The 26,779-nt window shown below is 40.5% G+C and overlaps 1 protein-coding gene across 2 annotated transcripts in view; it reads left to right on the top strand.

Moving 5' to 3' along the window:
* The first annotated feature begins 9,651 nt into the window (after positions 1–9,651).
* The window catches only part of KATNAL1 (katanin catalytic subunit A1 like 1), a 79,027-nt gene continuing 61,899 nt past the window's right edge, over positions 9,652–26,779 (top strand). The window contains exons 1-2 of one of the 2 annotated variants that reach the window (XM_036746928.1): positions 9,652–9,758; positions 25,464–25,639. In XM_036746928.1, the coding sequence (XP_036602823.1) occupies positions 25,478–25,639 (162 nt within the window). In that variant the 5' untranslated portion in view covers positions 9,652–9,758; positions 25,464–25,477. The remainder of the gene's footprint in view (positions 9,759–25,463; positions 25,640–26,779) is intronic. The other variant, XM_036746927.1, reaches the window with a different exon arrangement.

Below are 26,779 nucleotides of genomic sequence, written 5' to 3'. Positions count from 1 at the left end.
GTTCGAGGTTCAGCCACCGCCCCAGGGGCAGCGGAGGAGGTGCAGGTACAGAACTAGAGCTGCAGTTGCTTCTGCCCCCAGGCCCACCTGGTGGGAGGAATTAAGTGGTGGATCAGAGCAGGAGTGCAGAGCCTGCTTAGATCTGAGTCTAGTCCAGGTTGGTGGTTTTTGGGGGAGGAGTAGCACTGGTGTGGCAGAGCTTGCTATGTAGAAATAGCTCTGAAAACAACAGTGCATCCCCTCAAGCTTGGGACAAAGTACTCTCTACTCTACAAGTAGTCATACCCCAATGAAAAACTCAAGGGTCAAGTAAGTGGCCTGGGAACATGGCCAGGCAGTGAAAATGGACTCAGATTCAGACTCAGACTTTGGAATCTTTCTTTGGTGACAAAGAAGACCAAAACATACAGACAGAAGAAGTCAACAAAGTCAAAGAGCCTACATCAAAAGCCTCCAAGAAAAACATGAACTGGTCTCAGGCCATGGAAGAGCTCAAAAAGGATTTGGGAAGAGAAATGAGAGTGATGTGAGAAAACCATGAAAAACGAGTCAATGACTTGCTAAAGGAGACCCGCCCCCCCCCCCCCCTCAAAATACTGAAGAATATAACATCTTAAAAAATAGACTAACTCAAAGGGCAAAAGAACTCCAAAAAGCCAATGAGGAGAAGAATGCCTTGAAAGGCAGAATTAGCCAAATGGAAAAGGAGGCCCAAAAGACCACTGAAGAAAATACTACCTTAAAAATTAGACTGGAGCAAGTGGAAGCTAGTAACTTTATGAGAACTCAAGATATTATAAAACAGAAACAAAGGAATGAAAAAAATGGAAGACTGTGAAATATCTCATTGGAAAAACCATTGACCTGGAAAATAGATCCAGGAGAGAGAATTTAAAAATTATTGGACTACCTGAAAGCCATGATCAAAAAAAGAGCCTAGATATCATCTTTCAAGAAATTATCAAGGAGAACTGCCCTGACATTCTAGAGCCAGAGAGTAAAATAGAAATTGAAAGAATCCACCGATCGCCTCCTGAAAAAGATCCCAAAAAGAAAACTCCTAGGAATATTGTCGCCAAATTCCAGAGTTCCCAGGTCAAGGAGAAAATACTGCAAGCAGCCAGAAAGAAATGATTTGAGTATTGTGGAAACACAATCAGGATAACACAAGATCTAGCAGCTTCTACATTAAGGGATTGAAGGACTTGGAATATGATATTCCAGAGGTCAATGGAGCTAGCATTAAAACCAAGAATCACCTACCCAGCAAAACTGAGTATCATGCTCCAAGGCAAAATATGGATTTTCAATAAAATAGAGGTCTTTCCAGCTTTCTCAGTGAAAAGACCAGAGCTAAATAGAAAATGTGACTTTAAACACAAGAAGCAAGAGAAGCATGACAAGGTAAACAAGAAAGAGAAATCATAAGGGACTTACTAAAGTTGAACTGTTTTGTTTACATTCCTACATGGAAAGATGATGTGTATAACTCATGAGACCTCAGTATTAGGGTAGCTGAAGGGAATATACATATATAGAGAGACAGAGGGCACAGGGTGAGTTGAATATGAAGGGATGATACAAAAAGAATCAAATTAAGGGATGAGAGAGGAATATAATGAGAGAGGGAGAAAGGGAGAGATAGAATGGGGTAAATTATCTTGCATAAAAGTGGCAAGAAAAAGCAGTTCTATTGGAAGGGAAGAGGGGACAGGTGAGGGGGAATGAGTGAATCTTGCTCTCATCAGATTTGACCTGAGGAGGGAATAACATACACACTCAATAGGGCATCTTACTCCACAGGAATGAAGGGGAAAGGAGGTAAAAAAGGGGGGATGATAGAAGGGAGGGTAGATAGGGGGAGGAGGTAATCAAAAGCAAACACTTTTGAAAAAGGAGAGGGTCAAGGAAGAAAACTGAATAAAGGGGGATTGGTAAGGAAGGAGCAAAATATAATTAGTCTTTCACAACATGAGTATTGTGGAAGGGCTTTACATAATGATACACATGTGGCCTATGTTGAATTGCTTGCCTTCTTAGGGAGGGTGGGTGGGGAGGGAAGAGGGGAGAGAATTTGGAACTCAAAGTTTTAAAAGCAGATGTTCAAAAAAAAAGGTTTTTGCATGCAACTAGGAAATAAGATATACAGGTAATGGGGCATAGAAATCTATCTTGCCATACAAGAAAGTAAAGGAAAAGGGGATGGTAGGGGGAGTGGGGTGACAGAAGGGAGGGCTGACTGGGGAACAGGGCAATCAGAATATATGCCATCTTGGAGTGGGGGGTACGGTAGAAATGGGGAGAAAATTTGTAATTCAAACTCTTGAGAAAATCAATGCTGAAAACTAAAAATATTAAATAAAATAAAGAAAAATGGGTATGATTTGGATACTATAATGACTTCAGTATCTTCCTCACCCTACAAGCTCAAAACCCCTGAGTGACCCTGTCAGTGTAAGATCAGTATTAATGGGCCAAAGCCCCTTTTGGGAGGTAGAGAGCTTGACTAGCAACCAAGTCCCCCAGAGCCTTCCTCTTCCAACTAGTATGAATCAGGCCTAGACCTCAGGTCTAGGCTCTTTGCTTGATTCCCCAAATGCATGAACCTCCTTGTTAAAACAAAAACACCACAAGACTTTATTGGATGGTGTGCCCCATTTCATCTGGGATCCCATTAGAGTGGTTAATCCACCCAAGGCCCCAGCCAGCAGACCTGACCTGTTTATACCATTTTCTCTGACTGCCCTTCATAGTGTATGTCCTGCATACATGGTTCATGTTTCCTCGTATTTTATCATAGTATCCCAAACCTTTCTAAATCTGCACTGAGAGGTAGGTAGAGGTGGAAAAAGAGCATAAAACTGGTTAATTTCCATTGTACTTTGTTACAAACTGATTTCATATATCTCATTTGACCTTTAAAACTCACCTGTCAGTTCAAATATTGTTTATTATATAGGCACTTTACAGATGAGGAAAGTGGAATTCAGAGACCTGAAGTAATCTACTCAGGATCAACATAGTTAGCAAGAGGCCATTAGGACTCTCATCCAGGTCCTCTGACTGCAAGGCTCTAAGGTTCTTTCCAGTACATCGTGCACTTAGGTGAAAAAGTAGGCATTTTTGGTGACAAGTTTGGCTGATCCTCATGAGACAATAAAGCAGGCTATAGTAATGCTGGAGACAGGCTGGGGAAGGGCTTTCATACCAGACTATATAATTTAGATTTTATTTTGTGGGCAATGGTAATACCAAGGTGGTATGTATTTGTTGTAAAAGATCCATTTACTGGAGAAAGACTAAAGATGAAGGAGATGGGTGTGCTATCCAGGATGACTGAGTGTTTTGGTGGTGGTGTTTTCCGTTTGTTTATTTTGACTGGATTTTGACCGTGCATAATTTCATGAGTATTGGAAACACCTGGTGAGTAAATTTTCTTTACCAGGGCAGGCAACACCTGGTCTGCAACCTAGGCCTAGGGCAGGGGTGGGGAACCTTTGGCCTCAAGGCCACATGTGGCCCTCTAGGTCCTCAAGTACAGCCCTTTGACTGAATCCAAACTTCACAGAACAAATCCCCTTAATAAAAGGATTTAAATCCCTCAATAAGAGGGATGTGGCTTTGGCTAGGGTGGTCACAGTGGGAATAGAAAAGATGGACTGGGTCAACTAATCAGTCAATAAGAGTGTGTTAAGTACCTACTGTCCCAGGCATTGTGGTAGATCCTGGGCGAAGAAGAAAAAAGAAACAATCCCAGCTCACAAGTTTATATCCTATTGGGGGAGATTCTATGTATCTATAGGTATATATCTGTATCTATATGTATATATATGCAGAATTTAAATAAATGGGAATGTAATCTGGAGCTCAAGCCCATTTGCTCAGGACTCTCCTTAGTGGTAGAGATTGAGGAGTGGAGTTGGTGAAAGCTGAGGAGAGGAAGGATCCTTGTTCTTCTGGCTTCCACAAGCAAGGAGACACTGGATTCCTCATTTGCTTCAGAGAAGGGTCCTCAGAGAGAAAGAAAGTCTCTAGGAAGAAGCCCATAAAGTTATTCCTTAAAAGCCAGTTAAGCAAATTTTGGTGTAGAAGATGGTGCTTAAGTTGCATCTTTGTGGAAGAGTGGGATTTTCTGAGGCAGAAAGAACTGGGAGTGTATCCTGGGCATTTAGAGACAGCATGTATTGTGGATGGTGTGTATGATTTTGTTATGAAGACTTGGGTTGAAATTTCACTTCTGAGATTTACCAGCTCTATGACCACTTAACATTTCTGAGCTGTGGATTCGTGCATTGTTCACATTGAGGTGATAGCTGAAGTTCTGAAAATAGAGCACAGAAAGAAAGGGAGTACAGAGGTGAGCAATGGGCTGTAAAGAGCACTGTTTTGGGGGAGCAGGAAGATGAAGGGTTGGTGAAGGAGATAGAGAAGGGATGGTCAAAGGGGTTAGGAGGAGAATTAGGAGAGTGATTTTAGGGAAGTCAAGTCAGGAGAGCTTCAAGGAGATTAAAGTCTGAGAAAAAGGCCAGTAGAATGATGATCAGGTCAACTGGCTTAGGTACTAAGATAAGATCAGGGCATATCAGTGCTGTGTGCCTGCTGTGATCACTGTGCTGGCGGCCTGTAGTTTGCTGTGACTTTCAGCCCCACCTTTGGCCCTTGCTGATATTTATTACAACCATTTGATCTAGGGGACAGGCAGCCCTGAAAAACCCAAGCCAGAGTTTGCTTCTCAGCTGTGGTTCTTTTCCAGCTGTTTGTCTGCTTTGCTATATCACTGCAGCAGTTCATCCAGTTTCCCTCCCTATGATTATCCTCCCAGCCGATTTACTGTACTATGGTTATCCGTTCTCAGATATTCTTCCTCATACAGCAGAGGTGCCTAGGTTCAGGCTTAACCAACCAAGGAGTGATGATGCTGTGAGACTGGATGTTTGAAAGAGTTTTCGGCTGTATTGGAGTGGGAATGGACCAGATCAACCCATTACCACTACTGAAGAAAGTAACACAAAACAAAGTTCTTCTGATGGTAGGTCACTAGAACCAGACAAGACATCACCCTCATGATGTCATTGGTTCTCTTTGAGAATGAAGGGCAAATAATGAATAGAACCAGAGGACAGTATATATGCATCTAATGTCCACAGGCTACATGCTAACCCCTGGCCTCCTCCTGTCTCTTTAAAGAGAATAGTTTTTATGACTGCTTAGTAGAATATCTTTTCCTCCCCCTGGAGTTTATTCTCTGTATGTTGGGATTCCTTTTTGTTCAATACAAACCAAAACTGTCAGTCTTTGGACCAGTATCTTTTCTCCCTCAGAGGCAGCAAATACTCTAGCCAGAAACTATTATCAGCCACCTGCTCATTTAGAGAAAAGAGGGCAATTCATTATTTATGAGTACATGGACATGGTTTTTATAGTTTTACTCAACACAAAGGAAGTCTGGTAAGACCACACTCATCAGTTTAATATTTACAGAGCAACTATAATGTGAAAAATGCCAGTAGGCAACTGGCATAGTGCAGTGAGCACAGGCCTTGGAGTCTGAGGATCTGTCTGGGTGTGAATCCTGGCTTTGGCCCTTAACATTTCTTTGACTAAGGGACAGTCGCTTACCTTTCTTTTTTCTTCTGTAAATAGCATTTTATTTTTTCTAATTACATGTAAGATAGTTTTCAACATTCATTTTTATAAGATTTTGAGTTCCAAAATTTCTTCCTCCCTCCCCACCTCCACTCTCCAAACAACCCTCCCCAAGACAACAAAAATGATATAGGTTATACATATGCAATCATATTAAAAATATTTCCACATTAATCATTTTATGAAAGAAGAATCAGAACCAAAGAGAAAAAAAAACCCAAAATAGAAAAAAAGTGAAAATAGTATGCTTCGATCTGCTTTCAGACTCCATACTTCTTTCTTTGGATGTCATTTACCTTTCTAAGCCTTACTTTCCTCATCTTCGAAGTGGGGGTAATAATTCTCCCATTTTTTACTTCTCAGGGCTATTGCAAAGCCACCATTTTATAAATCTTACAACTGGGAGGTATCATATATAGTTTATACATATTTTCATATGTATATTTTTGGCCATACAATTTCTTAAAGAACAAGACACTGCATTCACTGTAGAAGACAGAGAACTTGGCAGATCTGAGTTCAAAGTTCCACCTTTGAAATAGACTCACTTTTTCGCCCTGGCTAAGCCTCATCTCAGTGAACTAGGCAACACTAAGAAACCAGTGAGCAGCTCATGTGCAAAGGACTCCCTACAATGAAACAACAAGTCTGCCTCTCCCCCTTCCATTTTTTTTTTTTTTTAAATTCCAGAAAATAGGCGGAGGTTGAGATTCCCTTCCTTCTAACCCAATGAAATCTCCAGACCTCGGATGATCTCATCTGTAAAATGGAGGGGTAGATTCAACTACATGACATCAAATACCTGCTGTTGCTCTATCTCACACCCCCTTAACGGTGCCCCCCATTCTCCCTTCATTCACTCCAGTCTATAGTATGAGGTAGCTCTTCTCCTTGACAAGGTCAGCCTCTCTCCATGTGCCTTCTATCCCATTCCTCCTGTCTTCTCCAGCACTTTGTCCTCATTATCATTTCTCCCCTCTCCAATCCTTCCCAGCTGCTTCCAAACAAATTCAGCTTTGGCTCATCGTCCTTAAGAAAAACCTTCACCAGGCCCCACCCCAATTGCTTCAAGCTGTCATGCTCTGTTCCTCTTGCCTTTTTCAACCCAAATCCTAGAAAAGCTGTGGATACTCATGACTCCCATTGGCTCTCCTCTCTCTCACTTCTCAGCCCTTAGCAATCTGTTTTCAGATACTATCACTCAAATGAAACCACTTTCTCCAAAGTTAGCAATGATCTGTCAAATCCAGTGGACTTGCCTCAGGCCTCATCCTTCCTGGCTTCTCTGTGGCATTCAACACTGCTAACCATCCTCTCCTCCTGGATTCTTTCTCATCTATCTACGATTTCTTTTGGTTCTTCTACCTGTCTGACTGTTCCTTCTAAGTGTCTTTTGATGTATCATCATCCATAGCATGTTCCCTAACGATGAGTAAACTGAAAGGCTCTGTTCTAAGCCTCCTTCTCTTTCCACATTTATCTGGTACAGCACCCATGGGTTCAATTATCATCTTTCCATAAATGACTCCCATATGCATACGTAGCCAAATATGACATATATGCATATGTATGAATAAGTTTATATGCACATGTGTATATACACACACACACACACATATATATGCATATATCTATGCACAGGCCCCAGTTTCTCCAATCCAACAAACAGTAAGTGCCTACTATGTGCCAGGCACTACTATCTTATGCTGGGGATACAATTAATAAAAAGACAGTACTGGCCCTTGTGTTGGTAAACAAAATGGGCTCTTAGCACTCAGTTCAACCAAGTGCCCTTGAAGAGTTTGGCCTTTGTTTCCTTGAGTAGATTTGGGAGTCCTTGGTGGCCTCCTTGCCTCAGGGGAGGGCTTAGTTTACACATGAGTTTGAGTGACGTGTTTGGGACATCAGAGGCTTTTAGACCACGTGAGTTTAAGTTGCCTCTTTGTGCCGATTCTAGGTCACGTGGGTGAGTCCCATGTGTGACTTACCCTTGACCCTTAAGATATAAAACCAGGGGTTGGCTTTCTCTTTTTCGGAGGTCTTACCCACAGCAGTGGTGGCTCGAGTGACGCTGGGCCAGCCCTTGTTATGAGCTCCTGGGCCGAACTCAGATGTTGGTAACTATGAATTGTATTAGGTCTGTCTGTCAATGTTTGTAATTTGTTTGGATTTGCTCTGAAGTTCAGGGTGCTGGCTTTTTCCCCTGAACCAAGTGAGTTATATTTGTATGTTTGATGAAAGTAAACTTGTCAGCCCCTTAACGCTGCTTTCCTTAGTAAAGCAGATCAAAAGAACCTAGGCTTTTGTAGCGTGCTGGTAGTGTGCTTGTTGTTGGGCTTGTGTTGGTCTATCACCCCCACAACAGCTGCTAGCCGGATTGCTGAAACAGCCCTCAAGGAGCTTATAATGTAATAGGGGGAGGGGAGACAACACACAAAAGGGGGCAGGAAATGTGTGCATGTGACCAAGATACCACAGGGTATCTTGTTTTGTGGAGTTGAAACCAGGCACAGCAGCGGATGAAAAGTTGGAGTGAGCTGAATCCAGTCCCTTCCCTCTAAAGAAAAGCACTGGGAGAAGTTTGGTTCAGCACTCTAGTCTGGTTTCAACCCTCTAGAATGGAGAGGAGGTCGAGTGAGGGTGGAGTCAATTAAGGTCTGAGTTAGCAGCAGGCAGAAGAGATTAAAAGTGATGAGCTTTTCCTGGGAGGGGTATCTTCTTCCCTGGGGGTAAAAAAATCGGACGGAGCAGTAGAAGCAAAGTGAAGGCATTCTCTCCAGTCCCACATCGCCAATTGCCTCTATGATATTTGGAGCTGGATTTTCCATAGGTATCTAATACTCAATCTCTCCCCTTTTCTCTACCTACACAGCTATTTACTATCCTAGTTCAAGGCCTTATTATCTCTAGTCTTCGCTTACTAAAGCAGCATTCTAATTGGTCTCACGCTCCAAACCTCTCCTTACTCCTGAGATCCAAACTGCTGCCAAAGCCATTTTCCTAAACCACAACTCTGACCTCTACTCGATGAACTCCAGTGGTTACCTACTACCTCTAGTCAAATCTGAAAGTGCTCTATGGCATTTACAACCCTATACCTTTCCAGCCTTATTATACTACTACTTTTCATGAAATGGATGCTCCAGTCAATCCGGCTTTCTTCGTTTGTCCTCACGTAGGGCACCACATTTTCAGTCTCTATAGCTTTGCAATGGCTGTTCTTTTTTTTTTTTAAATTAGTTTTTAAAAAATTCTTATTTAGTATTTAATTTTCCCCCAGTTTTACGCAAAAACAATTTTTAACATTTATTCTTAAAACTTTGAGTTCCAGATTCTCTCCCTTCCTCCCTCATTAAGGCTCTTCTTCATGCCTGGAAATGCACTCCTTCATCACCTCTGATTCTTGGGATCCCTGGTTTCTTTCAAGACTCAGCTCACGTGCCACCTTCTAAATGATGCCTTTCCTGATCCCCCAGCCACATTCTCCTCCCCAGTCCTCTTTCTCTCATTACCTTCCCTCTATTTTGTGTGTGCCTGTATATGCAAGAGGTATTGGCTGCTGGTCCAAAGCCTCCCAGCGCTGGCAGGGTGCAGCCAGGACTAGAGCCTGCCAGTCACTACAGCAAGGTGTCATGACGAGGCAGAAATAGCAATCCCTTTAGGGGGGCACGGGGAACAAATCCTGCTGCTTGGATGAGGCATTATGGAGGTAGGGCTTGGTCGGGCAGCATGAAAAGATGAAAAGGTGGTTTGCCACCATGCCCTTTTTTCTCCTCCTTTTCCCCTGCCCCGGCTTTGTCTCCTCCTCTTTCCCCTGTCCCCCTTTCACCATCTCCTTTTCCCCTTCCTCCCCTTTTCTTTACCCTCCCCCTTGTCCCTCTTTTCCCCCTCCCCAGAGCAGCTCGTGGCTCCGCCCCTTCATCAGACTCAGCACACGCTCCGTCCTCTCTCCCCCCACCCCCGCCCGCCGCCACGCCCGTCCCGCTGCTGCCATGGTAACCATACGCGCACTTCACGGACTAACGGAATCGTCGTAATCGTTGGTACGGAGCTGCGGCCCCCCACATCACCCGCACCACGGCACATACTGTTCTCCGGGGCGCGACGTTTAGGTAAAGAGACTAGGGGAGTTTGAGGACTACTGGGAAAGCGGGTGGAGCGGGGGGAGGAGAAGGTTGACCTCTCCCTCGCCTCACCATCGCCCCGGCCCGGGCCCCGGGCCACTGTCCGAGGGTGCTGCGGGGTTCGGGGCTCGGCTTTGCGGGAGAGGGAGAAGCATGAGTCTCGCACTGCATCCTGGGAAATGTAGTCCGGCCTTTCTCCCGTCTCGCGCTCTTTTGATGGGGGGCCCGAAAGCAGAGGACTACAAACCCCAGCGGACGTGACGGGGCGGGGGCGAGGTGGGGGGAAGCTGACGGGCGATGGCTATGTAGGGATAAGCATTCCCTTTTTCCTTTTATTTGGATGGTCATCTAGTGCTGTAAAAAGGGAATGGGGGCAAGTGGGACCTGGGCTGCCCCTCACCCCCCCACTCCTGCATCTCCCCATCCTACCGCAGTTGTTCCGCAGCCTCTCCCCGGGCCACCGCCCTACATACTGACATAAGTGCAGCTGCCCATTCTCCCTGCCCATTCTCCCTCCCCCTCCCCCAAGTGCACGCCCTTGGGCCGGCCAGGGGCCATTGACCCCTTTTTCTGTTTGCAGAGCCTTAGGTCGGAGGATAGGGCCGGACAGGTTACATTTGAGGAGGCTTTCTTTTTCTGATGTTGCAACAGTTTCGTAGCTTATATTTATTCAGGATTGCTTAAGGCTTTTATAAGCGTTGTTTTATAAGATTTAATAAGCCCCTACTTAATAACCCGTGCCAGCCCCGGTGTCGAGATGTGGGATTAAAAAGAAAGACAAAAACAAAAAATGGTAATAGCCTTTATATAGTGCCTGTTACGTGCCAGACAATTTACAAATGTTATCTTATATCCCAGCAGCTCTGGGAGCTAAATGCTATTATCCTTATCCTATAATTGAGGAAACCGAGGCAAACAGAGGTTAAGTGGCTTGCCCAAGGTCACACAGCTTGTAAGTGTCTGAGGCTGGATTTGAACCCTCCTCTTCCTGATTCTAGCCCCATCCACTCTACTGTGCCACTTAGCAGTTCACCAAAATATTTCCCATCTCTCAAAAAGAGTTCAGTCTAAGACGACATGCAGGCAACCCTGTACAAACAAGGTATGTACAGGATAAATTGGAGGTAATCTACAGAAGGAAGGTACAAGCAGTAAGGAAGACAGGGAAATTTCAGAGTTGTAAAGATTTTGTAGGTCATCTAGGCCAACCTTCTTCAAGGCCAACCTTCTTCATTTAAAAGATCAGAAAACTTAGGGGGGACAAATGACTCGTCCAGGGTCACACAGCTAGTAGGTGGCAGGTATGGTATCAGACCTTGTCTTTGCTGACCCCTTGTCCAATCCTCTTTCCACTCTTCACTTTGTTCCTGACAAAAATAATCATTGCTAGGGTAGTAAGGTTTAAGAGTTATTGAGTTTTCCAGGTGGTGTTCCAAATACAGAAAAGATGGAATAGTCTGGCTATTAAGCAGCGTATTGATGTTTTCCATCACTTTACATTAAATGAGATCAGAGAGCCAGTCAAGAGAGTCAGGAGAAATAACAAAGCTATTCGGGGAGCATCTGAGCCTGTCTCATGTTTCATCAACTTCTGGAGCTTGTATTGCTGGAGATTCAGGACTGGAAGACAGGAGTCTAGATTACAACCCCAAGTCTTGGAACTAATTATCATGAAAAAAACAGCAACACTGATAATTAGTAGCAGCAGCAGCAGTGGTTAGCAGATAGTACTTGACATTTATAATATGTTTTAAATATATGATTTCATTTGAGCTTCAAGAATCCTGTGACATAAGTACTACAGATATTGTTAGCTCTATATTACAGATAAGGAATAAATGAAAAAGCATTTATTAAGCTCTTACTGTGTGCATTGTACTAAGTAAGTGATGGGGATAGAAAAGAAAGACAGCCCCTGCTCTCAAAGAGTTTGCATTCTAATGGGGGACACAACATGCAAAGGGCAGTGGTGGTGAGTTGGCGGCACTTTGGTCCAGAAAGTTACTGGATGGTGATTGGGGTCACAGGGGAGTAAATCACAAAGTTACAGAATTTGAGAGTTGATAAAGAACTCAGAGGCCATCAAAGCCATCCCATACATGACAGGAATACTCCTCACTATGAAATACTGGACAAGTCTTTTCCAGCCTCTGCTTTAAGACCTCTGAGGAGGGCCTCTCCACACAACCTGTTCCATTTTGGGACAGCTTTATGTATTAGGAAGTCTCAGGTTCCTACTTTGCAACTTCCACTTGCTCCTGGTTCTGCCCTCTGGGGCCAAAAAGAATAAATACCTGCACTCCTTTGCATGACAGCCCTTCACATACTTGAGGAATTGTCTTAACTGCCTGCAGTCTTCTCCTCTCCCAGAGAAACATCCCCAGTTCTTTCAACCAATGCTCATATGACACAGGCTCAAGGCCTTTTACTATACTGGTTGCCTTTTCTGGACATTCTCTAGTTTATAAATATTTTTCTTAAACTCTGGTGCCTAGAATGCAATATTCCAGATGAGGTACAGGGCATAGTACAGGGGGACTAGCTAGGAAAGATCTTTAAGCCTGGAGTCAGAAAGACCTGAGTGCAAGTCCTGCTTTAGATGCTTATTAGATGTGTTGCCCATGGCAAGTTACCTCCCAGGGTTGTTGTCAGATTCTCAAATGAGGTAATATTTGTTAAGGGCTTAGTGTAATAGTAGGTGCTTGATAAATGTTTGTTTCCTTCCCTGACCTCATTTCTGGAAGCTCTGCCTTTCTTAATGCAGCCAAAGATCTCATCTTCTGTGGCTACCCCATCTTACTGCTGATTCATACTGAGCTTGTAGTCCACTAAAACCTCCATGTCTGTTGCAGAACTGCTGCTGCCCCCTACATCTCATACTTGTCAGATTGATTTTTTTTTGTACCCAGTTTCAAGACTTAGATTCACTTCTATTGAATTTCATCTTATTAGAGTCAGCCCAATGCTCTAGTCTGACAGGATACTTTTGGATTCTGACTGTCACCCATAGTGTTAGCTGTTCCTCCTAGCTTTGTGTCATCTGCAGGTTTGATGAACCATTATCCAAGTCATTGATAAATTTAAATAGCACAGGGCCACGTCTGATCTCTGGAGCACTCTCCTGGAGGTCTCTTCCCGTGTTGGTATCAAACACCTCAATAGCTACTTTTCAAGTCTAGCCATCTAACCAGCTCTGAGTCTGTCTAATTGTATTATTACATTACTATTACATCTTTTTGTAGTCTAGTCTACATCTCTCCATCTTCTCCACGATAATAGTGTGTGAAATACTTTATCAAAAACTTTGCTAAAATCTAACTAAACTCTATCTACAGTATTTTTCTTCTTTATTAATTTAGCAATCCTGTTGAAAAAGGAAATGAGGTTGGCCCAGCCTGATGTGTCAAGAGGAGTTGGTGGTGCAGCGAATAGAGCACTGGACCTGGAGTCAGGAAGAGCCTAGATCAAATCTGGCCTCAGACATTTACCAATCTTGTGACCCTGGGCAAGCCACTTAACTGCTGTTTGCCTCCATTTCCTCATCTGTGAAATGGGGATAATAATAGCACCTACCTCCCAGAGTTGTTGTGATGATAAAATGAGATAATTATGAAGTGCTCAGTACAGTGCCTGGTACATAGTAGGCATAATATAAGTATTAGCTGCTGTTACTATTATTTATTCTTGATGAAGCCATGCTGACTTTTTCTGGTCACGACTTCCCTTTGTACACATTTGCCAGCCAGCTCTTCAATACAGGTGTTCTTAATATGGGGTCCTTAAACTTGGATGGAAAAAATACATCTTTATTTTCACTAAACTCATCTGAAACTTAGTGTTTCCTTTAGGTAAAGCTAAAAAAATTATATTCTGAGAAAGGTTTCATAGGCTTTACCAGATTGCCAAAAAGTCTGTGGATGATGAAAAATTTAGGAATCCCTGCTTTAATGATTGAAACACCTGTCCAGTAGCAATGGTAGAGTTGATTTTATCATGGTTCCAGAAAAGTGGGGTGAGGAGAGGGCAGGAGGAAAGGGTCCATGAAAGTGCCCAAGGCTTTGGAAGAGGCTGTGGAGGATGTGGCAGAGAGTAAGGAGTGAAGAGAATCAGGATGTTTGGTGCTTTCTTGAAGTATCTCAGTGTTCTCATGTAGAGGGGGCATGCACATAGATTGTTGCTTTTGAACCCATAACAGGTAGTGATAAGCTGATAGACACTCAGCTATTCCTGGTCCCTTAGAATAATGGAATCCTAGAGTTTAAAGTTACCATTCCTCTTCTGCAGTACCCTCTCAACTAGGGCATCCTGTCTGGGGATCATGTGTGTAAAAGATACATGCAAATGTGTAGGTTACTTTTCCCCCTTTATTGGGAACTCTTTTAGGTCTTATTGTCATCAGGTCAGAATGGGAATTACAGTAAAAGTGTGGAAATGAGATTTCACTTCTAAATTTTGTACACTTTTTTTGGGGGACATAACAGTACTTTGAAATACATCATCTGTTACTGAGCATACTAATGTCCATTCATATTTTGTTGAAATTTGCAGAATGTTAGCATGTACAAATGTCATACATACCAGGGGCCACATTCCAATTTCTGTGAAAGAAAATTGTTGTGCTTTTGCAGAATATTTCTGGCTTATTTGGGCAGAAAGGAGGCAATTAAACATTCAATCATGATAACAATTCTTTTCATCCATGGTGGAATGCCCTCAAGTATATCTGTGACTTCTTCAAAAGCAGTTTTCTCATGCTTTCTAAGACCATATTAGATAATATATCCTGTTAAGGATTTTTTTTTTGACAAACATCTGGCTTGTTTGAGAGGTTGTTAATCCAAGGGATAGTTTTCCAAGGCAGGCTGTATAACTTCCCTTGATATTATTTAAGATTCTCTTATTTTTTGTTGATTTGTCACCTTGTCTAAAAATAGGGAGGTGGACTAAATAACCTTCTTAAAGCACATTTCCAACTTAGTAGCTCTGAACATTATTAATTGTTTATCAAAAGTTCCTCTTAAGAAGCCAACTGAAATATAAACCCTAACTTGAAACCTTTGTTTACATTAAACCTTTTCTTTGGTTCCTTTTAGTACTTTCCATAAACACTTTCTCTTTACTGTTGCCAAACAATATTTAGGTGCACACAGGTACGCCTTTACATCATTGCTACCTAATGCTTCGTTACTAAGTGCTGACTGAGATTAGCTTCCAAGTTATGGTTTCTTAAGGGCACAAACCTGAGGCCCTTAGCATGAGGATAATCCAGCTCAGTGTTGTGTCCATAGTAGACTCAGTTAAAATTTGTTTTAAATTCACTTCAGCAGACTTCAACATAATGTTAATATAAGTGCAAAAATAAGAAAAGTGTTTGTTTTACTCTGGAAGAATACGTTACCTCATTTAAGCCTCACAGCATATAGCATATACCTTGTGAGGTATATACTACAGATGTGCCTAGAGAAATTAAGGATTTGTCCATGGTTGCATAACTAGTAAGAATCAGCAGTAGAATTTGAACTCTGGACTTCCTAATTCCTTCACTCTGTCCACTGTGAGACAGAACACTCCGACACCCTGTCTCTCTAAGAATATTTGGTGAATGTGACGTGGAATAATACAGAACTTTAGAGAAGAAAAGGATTGTAGAGACCAGCAAATGTAACACCCTCATTTGGTGTGTAAGACAAGTCACCCAGTACTGCATTGAGGACATTTAATAAGGCAACTTAAAGGTTAGAGACTATGTTATTATTGGTTGAAGAAAATGAAGTAATTTTTCCAAATTGGTTGCTTCTGTGATGATGACTGAAGCAGATACTGATTCTGATGAACTCTAGTATGCACTAAAGGGTATCAAGATAGAATTTCCTTTAAGATATCTATGTTCATATCTGTATAGATGTATATAAACACAACTTCATCTCATGCTGCCATCTTGAACATCTGATTGCTTTTCTCCTTTGGGATCTTTCTGTAGCACTTGCTAGTTTTGACCATTCTATTTAATTCTGGATACTCTGCTGCCTTGACTACTGTGGCCAAGCCACTTCTTTTTGGTTCCTTTGCCGGTGGCTGTCTTCTAAGTCTCTTTTCTTCTGTCTTCTCTTTCTTCATGGTCTTTGTTGGCAATTTCTTCCACTCCTATTTCTTAAATTATTATCTCTATGAAGATCATTCCAAAGTCTGTAAATCCAACTCTAGCCCAAGCTCCATTCCCACAACTCCATCTGGTTATTAGAAATATCATCCTGAATGCAAACTTATGAGTCAGTTGGTAAACATTTATTAAGCTCCTACTATGAGCCAGGGCCAGGGGTGAGGAACTTGTGGCCCCAAGCCCATATGTGGTCTTCTAGGTCTTCAGGTGTGACCTTTTGACTGGGTCCAAGTTTTACAGAACAAATCCTTTTATTAAAGGGATTTGTTCTGTGAAGTTTAGATTCAGTCAAAGGGCTGCACTTGACTTAGAGGGCCACATGTGGCCTGGAGGCCACAAGTTCCTCACTCCTGAGCCAGGTACTGTTCATGGGCACTGAAAGGCAGAAGATAGTCTAATGAGAGAGACAACATACATACATACATATACATACATATATGTTAAGTTGGAGATAATATAGGGAAGGCATTAGAATTAAGGGGGATTGCTATAGGCTTCTTATAGAAGATGAGATTTTAGCCAGGACATGAAGGAAGCCAGGGAAGTAAGGAGGTGAGGATGAGCTGAGAGAGCATTCCAGGCATGATGGGTCGGGGCAGCCAGTGAACATGAGGTAAGTTTGGAGATGGAGTAGCTAGTGTGAGAAAGAACAAGGAGAACAGGGTCACTGGAATGCAGGGTATGCAGAGTGGTAGGGAAGGGAGGTGTACAGGGAAAGAAGACTGAAAAGGTAGGAAGGAGCTAGGTTGTGAAGGACTTTGAAAGCCAAACAAAGGATTTTCTGTTTGATTTTGGTGGTGATAGGGAGCTACTGGATTTTGTTGAGTAGGTGGGGAGATGACATGGTCAGACCTGTACTTTAGGAAGATTGATTTGACTGTTGAGGGAGGAATAGATTGGAGTAGGGTGAGACTTGAGGCCTCAGAAGGCTACTGCAGTAGTCCAGGTGTGAGGTGACTAGGACTATCAGCGGTGTGATGGCAGTGTAAGAGGAAAGAAATGTTATAGAGCTGAAATTGACAGGACTTGGCAACTGATTGGATATGGGGAGTGAGAGTGATGAGTCGAGGATGACACCTGAGCCTGGGGGACCAGAAACACGGTGGTGACTTAGACAGTAATAGGGAAATTTGGAAGGAGGAAGGTTTGGGAGGAAAGTTCAGTTCTGGTTATATTAAGTTTAAGATGTCTATTGGACATGGAGTTTGAGATGTGCAATAGACGGAGATGTGAGATTGGAGGTTAGGAAGAAAGGTTAGGACTGGATAAATAGATCAGAGGATCATCAAGTGAAAGCTAGAAGGAGGAGAAAAGAGGGTCCCGGACAGAGGTCTGGGGGATACTTATGGTTAGCAGGAACAGTCTGGACAAAGATCTAGCCAGAGGGACAGAGTAGTGGTTAGACAGGTAGGAGGCAAACTATGATAGCATAGCATCAGGGAAACCTAGAGAGAAGAGAAATTCAAGGGGAAAAAGGAGATCAGCAATGTCAAAGGCTGCAGAGGGGTCAAGAAGGATGAGGACTGAGAAAAGGCCATTGGATTTGGCAATCAAGAGATCATTGGGAACTTTAGAGAGAGCTATTGCAGTTGAATGATGAGGTCTGAAAGCCAGACTGGGGAGAGTTAAGAAGAGAGTGAGAGGAATGGAAGATGGCCTTCTAAGGAGTTTAGCCACAAAAGGCAGGAGAGATAAGGGCTTATTGGGGATGGATAGATAAAGTGAACATTTGTAAGAGTGGGGGAGACCTGCGCATATTTGTAGGCAGTAGGGAAGCCGCTAGACAGGCAGAGACTGAAGATAAATGAGAGAGTGAAGATGATGTGGAGGGGTGGGGTGAGCAGTCTGTGGGAGAAGTGCTGTCAAAACCAAACTCCCTGTTGCCTTTAGGATAAAATGTAAACTCATAAATATGGCATTTAAAGTCTTACACTGACTGGCTCCTACCAACCTTTCTAGCTTTATGTCATACTGCTCTCTCTCATGAACTCTCTGTCCCATGCGCACTGAACTGCTGTCTGTTTCTGAACTTGAGCATTATCTCTTGCCTTTGTGCGTTCATACAGCTGGCCCTGATGCATAGAATTTGTTCTCTCCTCATATACACTTTTAAGAATCCCTTTCTTCAAAGTTCAGCTCACATGCCACCTTCTTTAGGAAGCCTTACATTACATTGGGAAGTCTTCCATTTAGTGCTCTTTTCCCTTTTTTACTTTGTCTTCTACTTATGTTTTGCACATGGATCCTTGCAGTAGAACTTATATTCCTTGAAGGTAGGGGTTTTTGTTTTTTCTTACTTTCCTGGTAGTTAGGTCAGTTCCTTTCATGTAGTAGGCAACACAAATATTTATTGACTTGAACTTACCATCTCTTCTACACCCAAAAAAACCAACTTAGCCTTTCTCCTAACTCTTCAAAAGAGGAAGAGTATATAGCCTGCGAACTCTAGGCCAGTGAGCTTGAATTTGATTCCTAGGATTGGATTCATCAAAAAGATGATTGGTGAACATCTTAGAAAAAGAAGTGGTGATGACAATGACTCCGGCATAGCTTCTTCAAGAATAGGTCATCGCAAACTGACCTGATTTCTCCTTCCTTCCTTCCTTCCTTCCTTCCTTCCTTCCTTCCTTCCTTCCTTCCTTCCTTCCTTCCTTCCTCCCTTTCTTCCTCCCTTCCTTCCTTCCTTCCTTCCTTCCTTCCTTCCTTCCTTCCTCCCTTCCTTCCTCCCTTCCTTCCTCCCTTCCTTCCTCCCTTCCTTCCTCCCTTCCTTCCTTCTTAATAAACTAGTCGATGAGGGAATGTTGTGGATATAGTTTGCCTGGATGTTAGCAGGCTTTTGATAAAATACCTTGCACTATTCTTGTGGAGAAAAAAAGGTGGGAGGTATCATATAATTAGGTGGTTTCAGAATTAGTTGGAGGACTGGTGGAGTACTCTAGGGATCTAGGCTTGGCCCTGCTATTTAACAGTTTTTTCTTTTTCAGTGATGTGAATAAAGGCACAGATGACATGCTCATCTATTTTCAGATGACACAAAGCTGAAAGAGGGGTGGCTAATACAGTGGATGACAGAGTCAAGATCTGAAAAGATCTTGATCATTAGGCTGCATGTAATAAAATGAAATGCAACAAAGATTAATGGAAAGCTTGACACTTGGTTGTAAAAAGTGTCACAAGTACAAGATCAGGGAGGCACGGTTAAAGAGCAGTTCTAAAAAAGGATGAGTTTTTAAGTGCATTTGCAAAGCTGATGAGGTCTTGGGCTGCGTTTAAAAAGCATAGCTTCCTAGAAGCGATGGTCTTGGTGTATTCTGCCATTGTGAGACTTTGTCTGGAGTGCTTTGTTAAGCTCTGAACATCACAGTTTAAGAAAGACATGATAAACTGGAGAATGTCCAGAGGAGAACCACCAGGATAGTGAGGGCTTTGAGCCCATGTCACATATGAGCATTGGGTGAAAGAACCTGGAGATGTTTTGCCTGGAGAGGAGAAAACTCAGAGGGTTTATAAAATTTTCTTTGAATATATGAAGAGCTGTCATGTGGAGGAGTGCCTGTACTTGTTCAGTTTGGCCCCAGAGGGCAGAACTAGGAGCAAGTGCAGGTGGGAGTTGCAAAGAGGGAGATTTGGTCTTGATGGCAGGAAAAGCTTTCTTACCAATTAGAGCTGTCTCAGAGTGGAATGGGCAGTGTAGAGAGCATTGGGTTGCCTTCTTTGTAGGGATTCAAGTGGAGGCTGTCAGGTTTGTTATACTGTACATTAGTTCTGTTATGTTGGATTAAAACTCTATTGAGGTCCCAACCACCTCCCAGATTTTACGATTCCTCTCAGTCATACAGGCGTAGCATTGCACCCTCATACCTTTTCCTTTCATCCTCCCCATAAGCTCCATATCCAGGCATTTACTAAGGCTTGACTTCAGACCTGTTCTTTCTTCTCTTACTCTAATCACCCTAGGACAAGCCCTTAGTTCTTTTTGCCTAAGCTATTATAACTTCCTAAATGATTTCACTTGCCATCCTTTACACATTTGTTTCTCAAAATTATTTTCTTAATGTACAGGCCTGTTTGTATCACTCCCCTATTGACCGTAGCAGTGGTCTCTAGTATGTACCATGGTCCTCTGAGGGACTAAAAACTTTTTTTTGTGGAGTCTAGGATAGAGATAATAGACCTGTGATTTCATTAGTATAGGGAACTACCAGGAGGAATCTCCCTTGTCAGTGCAGGTTAGCACCTTCTCTGAAATTTAGAGTCTTATGGAGCTTCCTGTAACATTGAGAAGTTAAGTGATTTACTCTAGATCTCATAGCCAGCATGTGTTGGAGTCAAGACTTGACCCGAAGATTTCCTGGCTTTGAAGCCAGCTCTGTTCACTGTATCACACTGCTTCTCTTTGTAAGGAGACTGAGAATCCACAAATAAGCAAATGTATTTTTTGTAGACTGAGTAACACATCTGTGCTGTTGAGATTAGTAAGATGTTAAATATTTATATAAGTAAATTCATTTATAAGTGCTAATGTATTCATAGTAGCTCTTGGTCATGATTTTTTAAATCATTGGATATTTTCTAACAGGACAATTACTATTGTGTGGTTCTGAACATTTTTTTAATATTAAAAAGATTGGCAGTTACTAGTCTATAGGCTAGTATCACCTCTTTAGCCTGGCATTTAAAGAACCTACATTGTCAGTCTTCTTTTTTTTTAAAATAATATTTTATATTTTTTTTCCCCAATTACGTGTAAAAACAATTTTTAACATTTGTTGTTGGTTTTTTTTTAAGTTTTGAGTTCCAAATTCTCTCTCTCCTTCCCTCCTTTATCCCCCTTCCCTGAGACAGTAAGCAATCTGATATAGTTTATACGTGTGTAATCATGTAAAACATTTCCATATTAGTCATTTTGTGCCAGAAGAACAAAAAAGAAAGAAAGAAAGTGAAAAGTAGTATTCTTCAGTCTGTATTCAGGCAATGTCAGCCTTTTTCTGGAGTCAGCATTTTTTCATCATGAGTCTTTGGTGTCTTGGATCATTGTATATAACATTGTACATAACCCCTTTCATGCCATGGGGGTTAGGGGCGTAGTGCTCCTGCAATCTGGAAAATCCATGTAAAATTTTTTGGCCCTAGAGAAGAAGTCTGAATTTTTTCTTTTTCTTTTATGGAGTGTTTACAGTACCTTATTGTAAAATTTGGGTTGATATTAGGCATATATACGTATATTTTGTGCATTTCTGAGTTTCTAAACTTTTTCTGTGTCATCTGCTAGCCGTCACGTGTTGCCTGTGGCTTCTACAAAACTCCCTCAGAATTCCCATTTGATTTTAGTTCGAAACTGGGATGGGGAAAGTTGCGATGTGGAAGGGATAACTGTATTGTTGAGAAAAGCTAAGTCATTCACAGTTCTTCATCATACAGTATTGCTTGTTACTGTATACAATGTTTTGGTTCTGTCACTTCACTTTGTATCAGTTCATTTAAGTCTTTCCAGGTTTTTCTGAAATCATCCTACTTGTCCTTTCCTATATCATAAAAGTATTCCATCACAATCATACACTACAATTTATTCAGCCTTTCCCCAATTGATGGGCATCCCCTCAATTTCCAATTCTTAGCCACCGCGAAAAGAACTCTTTTAGATATTTTTGTACAAATAGGTTCTTTCTCCCCTCTTAAAAAAATCTCTTGCTAAATCAAAGGGTATGCATGGTTTTACAATAGCCTTTTGGGCATAGTTCCAAATTGCTCTCCAGAATGGTTGGAGCAGTTCACAACTCTACTAGCAGTGAATTAGTGTCCCAGTTTTCCCACATTCCCTTCAACATTTATCATTTTCTTTTTTTTTTTCTTGCCATATTAGCCAATCTGGTAGATGTGAGGTGATACCTCAGAGTTGTTTCAATTTATGTTTCTCAAATCAGTAGTAATTTAAAGCATTTTTTATCTGACTATAGCTTTGATTTCTTTGTCTGAAAACTACCTGTTCATATTCTTTGACTATCAATTGGGGAATGACTTGTATTCTTATTTGATTCAGTTCTCTATATATTTGATAAATGAGGCCTTTATCAGAGATACTTACTGTAAAATTTTTTACCTAGTTTTCTGCTTTCCTTCTAATTTTGGTGGCACTCATTTTGTTTGTGCAAAAACTTTTTAATTTTATGTGGCTATCATGGTCAGGATCCTAAAAGATCTAGACAGGTCTGACAGATGGGCATTTTCCTTATGATAAGTAGTAGTATCTACATAGAATCAAGAGCCAACATTTTTAGTAATGGGAGGCTAGAGACTTTTCCTGTAAGAGTAGGAGTAAAGCAAGGACATTCACTATCTACCATTGTTATTAGTTCTAGAAATGTTAGCTGTATGATAAGAATAAGAAACTGAGGCACTGTGCATAGGTAAAGACAAACAAAACTCTCACTTTTTGTAAATGGCATGATGGTCTGTCTAGAGAAACCAGGAGAGTTAACTAAAAAGTTAGTGGAAACAATCACAACAAAGTTGCAGAAAATAAATTCACATAAATTGCCAGCATTTTTGTGTATTATCAAGAAAACCCAGCTGAGAGAGACAGAAAAATTGCATTCAAAATAACTACAGAGTTAATGAAGTATTTGGGAGTCTATCTACCAAGACACAGGAACTATATAACTATAATTACACAATACTCTTTACAGAAATAAAGACACATAAATAATTGAAGAAGTACTTATTGCTCAATAGGCTGCATCTATATAGTAAATGTTGCCAATAATTAATTTACTTATTCAGTGCTATACAGATCACACTATCAAACAACTATACAGCTAGAAAAAAGTAATAGTGAAAATTATCTGTAGGGACAAAAGGTCAAGACTATCAAGGGAAGTAATGAAAAGAAAGTGTGAAAGATGGTGTTCTAGCAGTGCCTGATCTCAAAATGTTATTTGTCCTTCATACTCAGAGGACCAATGACATCACAATGTTGAGGTCAAGGTACATTGTGTTCGACTGTGGCTGATCAGTCCAGTGCGAGCTTGGGAGGCTCTACCACAGGTCAGACACAAATAGTTCACTTCAGTATTTGGGATGGAGATGTTTCTAGACTTGCACACTTTGTGCTACTGCAGTTTCTCTTTGCTCATAGAGCATAGTGCCTTCTTTGATGTGGGCAAGCCATGCTGGGTGGTCCTGTGCCAGTGTCTCTCATGTCTCACCATTGAAAGTATTCCTGTACTGCTTCTTTTGACCACTATGTGAACACTTGTCTTGTGCAGGTTCTCCATAAAATAATCTTTTTAGAGAAATGTCTGTTTGGCATCCGGGCTATGTGGTCAGCCCTGTTGAAGTTGCGCTCTCCGCAGCAGAGTTAGAATGCTTGTCAGTTCAACTCAAGAGGACCTTAGTGTCCAGTACCTTAACTTGCCACATGATCTTCAGAATCTTCCTAAGACAATTCAAAAGGAAGTGGTTCAATTTTTCTGGCATGGTGTTGATAGACTGTCCAGGTTTCACAGATATACAACACTGACGTCAGCACAATGGCTCTGGTAGACCTTCAGTTTGGTAGGCAGCTTAATACGTCTTCTCTTCCACATTTTCTTTTTGGATCCTCCCAAACACTGAGCTAGCTTTGGCAATGTATATGTCAACCAAACCAGCCAGCACTGCACCATCCATATGTGGAACCATTGGTTACAGCAACAGCAAATGGAGAAATTTTGATTGCTGTGAGCAAATTCACTTAGGTTGGAGGTATATTTTCCAGAGATTTCCACATACATCTCAAAATATACTACAGAGCCATAATCATCAAAACTATTTGGTATGGGTTAAAAAGTAGGTTAATTGGTGATCCAATTAGGTATACAACATACAGAAACATCAAACATAGGCCAAAAATCCCAGCTTTTGGAGTAAGGACAAAAACTTCTCAGAAAACTATAAATGGATCTGGCAGAGCTTAGGTAAAGACCAATATCTCACACAATATACAGAAATAGATTTCATTGATACATGGCTTTGATATGAAAGATCATGTTATAAACACATTAGAAGAGCAAAGAAGAAAATACCTTTTGCAGAACATTACAGAAGTTAAAATGGACAACTTTTATTACATAAAATTAAAAAGTTTTTGCACAAACAAAATCAGTGTGATCAGAATTATAAGGAATGCAATTAACTGGGGAAAATCTTTGTAGCAGGTTACTCTAAAGATCTCATCTACAAGTCATATAAGGAACTGATTGGCATGGATAAAAAACATTCCCTAATGTCAAGGGATATAAACAGGAAGTTTTTAAAAGAAAAACCCCAAACTGTATATGAAAATATGAATATATGAAAAATTCTCAAAATCATTGATAACTTCAGAAATGCAAATTTACCCTGAAGTTCTACCTCACATACATCATATTGACAAAGATGGCAAATGGAAATGACAGTTGTTAGAGAGGCTGCAGGAAAATAGGTACACTAACCCACTGTTGATAGTTGTGAATTGGTCCAGCTATTCTAGGAAACAATTTGGATTTAGTCCCTCCACTAACCTGCAAACCCTTTTACACAGTTTTAAGTCTATTAGGCCTCTAACCCCAAAGAGATTAAAGAAAGAGGAACCACATGTACAAAAATATTTTTATCAGTTTTTTTTGTTATGACAAAGAACTGGAAACTAAGGGGGTGCCCATCAGTTGAAGATGGCTGAAGAAATTATGCTGTTTAGATAAAATATAATATTATTGTGATGTAAGAAATGATGGTTTCAGGGAAACATAGAAAGACTTATGAGGCCTGATGTAAAGTGAAGTGAGCAGAACCAGTAAAACACTTTATATAGCAACAACAGTATTATAAAGAAAAGCAACCTTGAATTTTGCTCATTGCAGCCATTAGCCACAATTCCACGGGGCTGATGCTGAAACATAGTACCCACTTCTTGACAGAGAGATGGTGAACTTCAGCAGAATAAGACATATTTTTGTATACAGACATTGTGTGGGTTTGTTTTGTTTGACTATATATGTTTGTTAAAGGTTTTACAGGCTTTTTTTCCCAGTTGAGAGTAGGGGAAGAGTATCCTAATATAAGGTAGCAAAAAAAAAAAAATAAAAAGAAAAAAAGAATCATTTGAGTTTTTTAAATGAAAGAAGAGTATAGAGGAAAGACCAAAAAGATTCACACATAAGCAGGACAACTTTGGAAGTTGTATATTGATTTGTTAAGAATTTAGAATTTATCAAGCCATACATTATGGAGACTCCATATCATACACAATTCTCTTTCTTTTCTGTCCTACTGTATATATGGGAGTGCCCATTTTATTTGGTGTTTGTTAAGTTCAGAATTTTTAAAAAGGTGATTTTTTTTTTTTAAAATAAGGGAAATACTGTTTGTTCCTAATGATAAGATGTATGCAGTTAACTGCCAGTAGTGGAAAATACATATTTTGGGTTTAAAATTTTAAGTTAATGGCTAAAAATCAAGAATAGAAATTAACATAACTTTTTATCATTAAAGCTTTTCTCATTTTTTCCTTTCAGATCTGTGAAAAAAGATGAATTTGGCTGAGATTTGTGACAATGCAAAGAAAGGGAGAGAATATGCACTTCTTGGAAATTATGATTCTTCAATGGTATATTATCAGGGGGTAATACAGCAGATTCAGAGACATTGTCAGTCAGTCAGAGACCCAGCTGTCAAAGGCAAATGGCAACAGGTATGATAATATTATAGTATTTTTATGTGGTAATAGTCTTTTCTACACTGTAGACTTTAATTGGAAAATTTTAATGATGTTTTATAAGCAAATTGAATAGAAAATAGAAAATGTTTAAATTTATTTTTTAAATGTCCTTTGAATTTTTTCATAACATGCAAGTTGTTGCTACTTAGTTGACATTTATGATAATATATTTCATGAGACATAATTGAGAGATTTTTAGTTGTAACTAAATTCACTTTCTTCTCATGTTCTCTCTTTTTAATTAGCTTAATTGTGTGTGACTATATATTTTGGAAGTATATACTATTAAAATTATTTTCACCTGCAGCATCAGACTTGACGGTATTGTATGGTCCAAATAATTGTCATAGATGGGTTTAATTAGCAAGCATTAGGTCATTATTTATTTTCTGCTTTTAAAAGGAAGATAAGGCATTTAGTTAATTGGTTTTAAAAACGATTGCTTTATTTTCGTTTTTGGTCTTTTAATGTATAACAGTAGTTTACCTTTCATTCCCCTTTCCCAAAAAAGGTAACTTCAACCAAAAAAATGCATCATGGATACAATATGTATAGTTACAATGAGATTTTTATGAGACTTGCCCCATGAGAAATTTTTCCAGTCTTGTGAAAGACTTCATACAAATACAGTGAATGAGACAGTAATCTAATAAAGGAATTGCAGTCTATTTGTTTTTGTCTATTGATTGTACAATAGTACAAAATTAATCAAAATTTGGTCTTTAATTTTTCCACTAATCCTTACCATTTAAAACCTTTTAAAGTTAAAAGAACAAAGTCAAGAACTCTAAAACATTTTCCATTAAAAATAATGACAGTACAAACTTAATCAAAATTTGGTTTTTAATTTTTCCACTAACCCTTACCACTTAAAACCTTTTAAAGCTAAAAGAACAAAGTCAAGAATTTTAAAACATTTTCCATTAAAAATAACATGACTTTCAAGCTTTTTCCCTAATTTTTCCATTTGGCAGAAATGGATGTTTTGAGCTATGGTAGTACTTCATTGGGCCAAGTTATTTTGTTTGGAGTCAAATTAGATTTCTGTTGTTTATACTTTGAATACTTTATCTGTATAGTATTGATTGTATGGTAAAATGGCCCTTCTATCTT

This window comes from Trichosurus vulpecula, chromosome 2 (genome assembly GCF_011100635.1).
Source record: "Trichosurus vulpecula isolate mTriVul1 chromosome 2, mTriVul1.pri, whole genome shotgun sequence".
Taxonomy (NCBI): Eukaryota; Metazoa; Chordata; class Mammalia; order Diprotodontia; family Phalangeridae; genus Trichosurus; species Trichosurus vulpecula.
Note: the sequence above shows the minus strand (reverse complement) of the source record. Positions and strands in the feature narration are given on the sequence as shown.